This window comes from Aristolochia californica, unplaced genomic scaffold, assembly GCF_029961685.1.
Source record: "Aristolochia californica isolate CCGP_79_NKW_82.1479 unplaced genomic scaffold, dmAriCali1.0.hap1 SCAF_8, whole genome shotgun sequence".
In the NCBI taxonomy this organism is placed as follows: Eukaryota; Viridiplantae; Streptophyta; class Magnoliopsida; order Piperales; family Aristolochiaceae; genus Aristolochia; species Aristolochia californica.
Window position 1 is genome coordinate 5,482,223 of NW_027182279.1, and position 7,626 is coordinate 5,489,848.

Genomic DNA, 7,626 nt, shown 5'->3' on the forward strand with positions numbered 1-7,626 from the left:
GAAAAGTTCCAAGCGGGTCTTTTATCTCTAAAACATATATCATCACAAAGTCAAGTTGCAGATATTCTCACCAAGCCAGTCACTCACAAGATTATGTCTACCATATGCAACAAGTTGGGCATCTACAATGTTTTCTCTGTTATGATATTTTGGAATGTATATTAGGTATAACTTATGCTTGTTGTATGTTGTATTATGTACATAGCTTAATGGGCTGGGTGGGAATATGTGATAAACCTAAGTATAAATAAGAAAGAAAATAGAGGGAAGGGGCATTGCATTCTCGTCCTCAAACTTTTTGCCTTCTCTCCTCACCGTCGTCCTCACCGAGAAACAAGAGCGTGAGGCTCTTTGTTAGGGCTGTTCTGTCAGTCCCCGGAGGTCTTGGTGGTTCCGTCCACCATTAACGGAGTTTAGTGGTCTCGGAACGTGAGGAGCTGCAAGCCTTTGTGGCATGGTGTTTCGTCCCCAAGAAGACCAGTGTGTGGACACTGGTCTTGGCTGATTTGTTGGCCCTCGTTCTTGAAGAATACCTCGGTCAACATGGTATTAGAGTTTGGTGGGAGCGTTTTGAGGTAAGCCATCTCCGTCGGACGCATCCTTGCCGACGAGCAGTTGTCCGAAGCCTCAGAGATCGGACGGAGCTCAGGCGAGATCGAAAACGTTTGTTTGAGCTCAGAGGAGTGGTCAGAAACCACCAACCGAGCTCAGAGTCCGTCCTCTAGTGCAGGAAAGGTAAACAGTTGTGAGTTTTTTTTACAACAGGTCTGAAAAATTAATTTTCATAAGTTATGAAATGATTTATGTGCCTAAGGTCATTTTGGAATTTCTGAGATTGTGGGGACAAAATTAGAATTTTTGAGATTGTGGGGACAAAACTAGAATTTCTGTGATTGTGGGGGACATAACTAGAATTTATGAGATTGTGGGAACAAAACTGGAATTTTTGATATTGTGAGGACAGAAGTGGAATTTCTGAAATTATGGGGTAGATCTGGATTTTTTGGCAGCTGTAGGGGCAAATCTAGAATTTTTAGCGGGAATCATGTCAACGGATAGGTTAGTTTTCTCTCCTATTTGTTTCACGGGTAAGAACTATAGTACCTAGGCATTTCAGTTCCGACTATCTGTCATGGGCAAAGATTTATGAGGTCATATTGATGGGAGTGATCTAACACCTTGCGAGGCTGAAACATTGTCAAAGTGGACCACCATGGATGCTAGAGTCATGACCTGGATACTTGGATCCATCGAGCCTCATCTTGTCCTTAATCTAAAGCCCTACAAAACTGCTGCGGAAATGTGGGATTACCTCCACAAGGTGTATCATCAAAATAGCACGGCTCGACGGTTTCAAGTCCAATATGAACTGGCAAATTTCATCCAAGGAGGCAGTTCCATTGAAGAATATTTCTCGGGGTTTCAAAATATGTGGGCTGACTATACTGATATTGTTTATGAGAGCGTCCTAGTTGTTGCTCTCTTAGCAGTGCAAGCAGTACACGAAACCAGTAAGAGGGATTAATACTTGATGAAGCTTCTTCCATAATTTGAGATTGCTCGGTCACATCTGATGAATCGTCATCCAGTGCCGTCTCTGGATGCCTATTTAAGTGAACTCCTTAGGGACGAGCAACACATTGTTACTCAGGCTGGTATGGATCATCGAGTCCAGGCTGATATATCTGCTCTTGTGGCCTATGCAACACAAGGAAAAAATAAGGGTCAAGACATGAGTTATGTTCAGTGCTTCTACTGCAAAGCATATGGTCACTTTGCTCGGGAATGCCCCAAGAAATCCTGTAACTACTGCAAGAAGTCGGGCCATCTCATCGTAGCTTACCCTACTTGCCCTGAAAAGAAAAAGAATACATCTTATCATACCTCAACTAGTACTTCTAGTTCTGCAACATTGCCGACTGCTGTGCCAGCTACTACCGTTCCTGTTCCTCCAACACCTGCAAGTTCACCCCCACTCACCCCTGGAATGGTACAACAGATGATCATATATTCTTTTTCTACTTTTGGTCTCTTAGGTAAGCAGAAAATCTCTCCTCAGCCATGGTATTTTGATTCTAGTGCTTCTAACCATATGACCAACAATGTTGTGTCTCTCTATAACGTCAAAAAGTATGATGGAAACCTGCACATCAACACTGCTAATGGCAACTCTCTGCCTATTAGTGTTGTTGGTGATCTCTCCCTCTCAGTATCTGATGTCTTCGTGTCTCCTGACCTATAGAAAAACCTTCTGTCTATTGGTCAATTGGTTGATAAAAATTGTAATGTTCAATTCTCTCGCTCTGGTTGTGTTGTGCAGGATCAAGCGTCAGGGAAGGTGATCGCGAAGGGGCCTAAAGTGGGAAGGTTGTTTCCTCTTAAAGTCTTTCTCTCCACCATCATTCCATGTACTCATGTACTTTCTTTTGCATGTAATGTTGTTAGCTCTGGCCCTTAGATGTGGCATAGACGTCTAGGCCACCCAAACTAGGATGTTCTTCGTATATTGCTTAAATCTGGTTTATTAGGCAGTAAAAAATGCACCTCTCTTGATACTGTTTTATAATGTTCATCATGCAAACATGGCAAAAGTAAAGTTTTACCGTTTCTTCATCATGCCTCGCATGCCTCACACTGCTTTGTTATTATTCATAGTGATGTTTGGGGAATTACTCATGTTGTCCCCCATGCGCAATATAGGTACTTTGTTACATTTATTGATGATTTTAGTCGGTTTACCTGGGTCTACTTCTTACGGGCTAAGTCTGAAGTTTTTGTTGTCTTTAAGAAGTTTCTTGTCCTTCTTGAAACACAATTCTCTACTCATATTAAAGTACTGCGCTCTGACTCTGGAGGCGAGTACATGTCCACTGAGTTCCAGGATTTTCTTTAGAGCAATGGTATCATCTCTCAACATTCTTTTCCTTTGACATCCCAACAAAATGCAGTTGCTGAGCAGAAAAATCGTCACCTTCTTGATATGGTCCGCACCCTACTTCTTGAGTCATCCGTTCCTCCCTGTTTTTGGTGTGAGGCACTCTCTACCTCAGTTTATTTAATTAACTGCCCACCTCGCCTACCTTGCAGTATGTCTCTCCATTCATTAAGTTATTTGGTTATCCTCCATCATACATTGATCTTCGGACGTTCGGTTGTGTTTGTTTTGTGCATCTCTCTGATCATGAACGACATAAACTCATCGCCCAATCAGTGATGTGTGCATTTCTTGGATATGACATTTCTCAAAAATAGTATGTTTGCTACGATCCCAAGGCATGTCGAGTCCGTGTTTCTCGGAATGTGGTCTTCTTTGAAAAATAATATTTCTTTCCATCTCACATTACATTGCCATCTGCATCTTCGTCTAGTTTGTCGAGCTTTGATGAGTCTCACCCCACTTCCTCGCTGCCCCCTTCTGATTCCGACATGGCGCTTGCTCCTACTCGTCTTCTTGCTCCAACCCCCTTCACCCTTCGTGGATCTACTATTCCATTTTGCCCTCCTGATAGGTAAGGTTTTGTTAAGCACCTAGCCAATACTACCCAAAAGACCGACCTGTTAGGAGTGGAAGACATAGGTACTTAACCCCAGGACCATAACAGGTTTCCCCTCCCCTGTATCACTTGTGGCTACCTTATCCTCTATTTCCATTCCCTCTTGCTACAAACAGGCTATGACACATGAGTATTGACAACAAGCAATACAAACAGAACTGCAAGCACTGGAGGAGAATCACAGACATTGTGAGTTGTCCACCTGCTACTCGGCCTCTTGGGAGTAAGCGGGTATTTTTTGTCAAGCTGCGTTCAGATGGATCATTGTATAGATACAAAGCCCGCCTTGTGGCCCTGGGAAATAAGCAAGAATATGGGATTGATTATGAGGACACATTTGCTCCAGTTGCCAAGATGACCATTGTCCGCAATATATTAGCCATTGCAGCCTCCTAGTCTTGGCCACTGCATCAGATGGATGTGAAGAATACATTTCTACATGGTGACCTACAGGAATATGTCTACATGAAGCTCCCCTCGGGTATGACTACTTCTTAATCATGTTTGCAAGCTACGTTGTCCGCTATATGGGCTGAAGCAAGCTTCTCGGGCTTGGTTTGAGAAGTTTCGCAACACACTTATTCTTCACAAGTTTACACAGATTCAATATGATTCATCTCTATTTTATCGTAAGTCTGTTGCCGGCATGGTCCTTCTCTTGGTTTATGTGGATGACATCATTATTACCGGCACTGACTCGGGCCGGATTTCCAAGGTTCAACAAGTGTTGCATGCCACCTTTAATATGAAGGACCTTGGACACCTCACATACTTCTTAAGGCTGGAAGTACATCACCATCCCAATGGTCTTTTCTTAAACCAGCATAAGTATACTCAAGATCTTATTTCTTTAGCTGGATTGGAGGACACATCTTCAGTTGCTACTCCTATGGAGGTCAATGTCAAATACAGGAAAGATGAAAGGATTCTTCTTGATGATCATACTATTTATCGGCAACTGGTTGAGAGTCTCATATACTTGACTACTACTCGCCTGGACATCTCCTATGTTGTGTATCAGGTCAGTCAGTTTATGTCATCTCCTCGACACCTTCATCTTATGGCAGTTCGACGCATCATCCGCTATCTGCGCAGTTCTCCTACTCGTGGGTTATTCTTTCCTACAAGCTCCGCACTACGACTGGTTGCCTACAGTGATGCATATTGGGTTGGATGCTTAGATACCCGTCGATCTACTACAGGTTGGTGTATATTTTTAGGGGATGCGCTGATTTCTTGGAAATGTAGGAAACAGGACCGGGTGTCCAAGTCATCCACCGAGGCTGAGTATCACGCCATGTCCACTACCTGTTCTGAAGTTATCTAGCTCTGCGGCCTTCTTACTGAGCTCCAGTTTCCTCTGACCTCTGCTACACAACTTCATGCGGATAATATGAGTGTGATTCAGATTGTGGCTAACCCTGTTTTCCATGAGCGCACCAAGCACATTGAGGTGGACTGTCACTCTATCTGTGACACTTTGGAGCGCCGAGTAATATCTCTTCCGTGTATTTCTTTGGATCTTCAAGTGGCTGATATCTTCACCAAAGCATTGTCTCATCCACGACATAATTTTTTAGTTGGCAAATTGTTGCTGGTTGATTCACCAACATCAATTTGAGGGGGGATGTTACGATATTTTGGAATGTATATTAGGTATAAATTATGCTTGTTGTATGTTGTATTATGTACATAGCTTAATGGGTTGGGTGGGATTGTGGTGGGCCCATGGGCTGATATGTAATATGTGATAAACCTAAGTATAAATAAGAAAGAAAAGAGAGGGAAGGGGCATTGCATAACCATCCTCAAACGTTTCTCCTTCTCTCCTCACCGTTGTCTTTGCCGAGAAACAAGAGCGTGAGGCTCACTGTCAGGGCTGTTCCGTCAGTCCCCGGAGGTCTTGGTGGTTCCGTCCACCATCAACGAGGTTTAGTTGTCTCAGAACGTGAAGAGTTGCAAGCCTTGCGGCGTGGTGTTTCGTCCCCAAGGAGACCAACGACTGATTTGTCAGCCCTCTTTCTTGAAGAATACCTCTATTGACATTCTCACCCCCAGCTTGAGGGGAATGTTACAATGTGGGACCCACCATGATGCACGAGCTGGTGGGATCGACCATGAGGACGTGGGATGCCAAGAAGAGTCCTCATCCAAGCTAGCAAGAGTTAAGAAGATAAGAAGCACAACTTGAAATGAGTTAGAAGACTTGAAGATTAAATGAGACCCACAAAGATGCCACGAATTGGTTTCTTATCAATATGAACTGGAAGACCACGTGGGACCCACAAGGATATGACTTCAAGCTCACCTCCTCCCTTATTTCCACGTTATTGAAGAAGAGTTATAGTTCAACTTATATTAGAACTCTATTAGATTGTATTATCCTTTCAAGATAGACTTATCATAGAGAGATAAAGTTGGAATGTAATTAGGAGATTTAAAGGTTAATTGTATAAGGACTCTATCACTTCCTCTACTATAAGTAGAGCTGTTGTAATTCGAAATTGATCAAGTTTTATAATTTTCTCTTGAGTAAATCTTTCTCTCTATGCTTGGCACACACCTTGTTCCTCTTCTCTTCTTCTCTCTACCTGAGAGCCTTCTTCCCCTTTTCTCTTTTTTTCTTTCTCTCTTTCCTTACTTGGAATATTGGAAAAGGGATCCTAAATTCAACTCTCTCTCTCTCTTCCTTTCTTACCTCTGTCTTCATTCACCTCACTTCACTTTTTCTCCTCTTCGCCTTCCTTCGTCTTCCTTACTCTCTAAGTTGTTGATCTTAGTATTATGGAATCTTGAAATGAATATGGTATCAGAGCATTGATTTCAGGATTTTAGATATTTTACTCGGATCATGATTCATGAAGAAATTGTTCAGCATGGAGGAACTACATGACAAAAGTAAATTTTCTATTCTTCTTGTTCTTGGATCTGAAGCAGTTGATACCCCATGCTTCCCATCAGTTTTATAACTGCTTATTGCTGGTAATTTGTTGCTTGTTCATACATTGGTTGCCTGCTAATTGTTCGGCATGGTATTGAGATAGTTTTGAGCCCATTGCTAGTTTTTCCTTTACTTGAACAAAGTACATAATGTTTTATGTCTATGCTTGCTGGAGTCTCTGATCTGAACCCAAATTATCTAGTTGTTTGTATCTCCATTGGCAGGAGTTGGAGAAGAATATTTCTATTTTTGCTGGTGTGCATAACCTAGAAAGATAAGCTACATTTGATGTCTTTGTACCTTCTAATCTATGTGATTCTATAGTCCACATGATTGATCATGCCTGGTCATACCTTCATCCTACTAGCATGGTCATGTTTGAGTACTTTTATTTCTATACTTGAAAGTTGTGGAATTTCTTAGGAGGCATATAAAGTCAAGTCTCTTTACCGTCTTCCTGGTTGCTTCATTTCTGCTCATGAAATGTCATGGAACAAGATAATGCTACCGGTTGGAGGACTCTTCGGAACTTGTCACCCATTCATGTCGGTCTGAAACAAGCATAAGAGAGAACTTATGACTGGGGTTTTTTTCCCAGCAACAAAGCATTTGGAAGTTGCTGGACTTGGCATCACAATTTGGTTGGTTGGCATATTGATCGTATTCTGCTGGAAGTCTTCCATATTGATCATATTTGATTACCAGTGATCTAGCCTGGTATTACGTAGCATGCCAATTAGCGTGTTGGCATTGCTCACTGATTGATCTTCTCCTACTCTAATGATTTGAGTATCCATAGCTGGACCTCGTTGATTGATCTTTGGACAATCTGGCATTCCTACTGGACCTCATTGATTGCTCACTGATTGTTGGCATCGTTATTATTGAAAAATACTGATTGTTGTACCTTGTTGATTGATCTCTGGACGATCTGGCATTCACGATGGATCTTGTTGATTGTTCGCTGATTGTCGGCATCATTATTATTGGAAAGATATTGATTGTTGGACCTCGCTGATCGCTGATTGCTGGACGATTGTTGCCATCTTGCATTGATTGCTGGATGATCGTTATTATTCTCCTCTAGCCTAGCTCAAACTGCTCTTACCTTGGCTGTCAATCAAGCTTTGA

General features: G+C 42.2%; 1 protein-coding gene across 1 annotated transcript; it reads left to right on the forward strand.

Moving 5' to 3' along the window:
* Positions 1-4,200: 4,200 nt before the first annotated feature.
* LOC137938215 (uncharacterized mitochondrial protein AtMg00810-like) lies at positions 4,201-5,597 on the forward strand. The gene is made up of 4 exons (XM_068783204.1): positions 4,201-4,815; positions 4,909-5,151; positions 5,251-5,294; positions 5,405-5,597. The coding sequence occupies exons 1-4, from the start codon at positions 4,201-4,203 to the stop codon at positions 5,595-5,597; spliced, it is 1,095 nt and encodes a 364-aa protein (XP_068639305.1).
* The last annotated feature ends 2,029 nt before the right edge of the window (positions 5,598-7,626 follow it).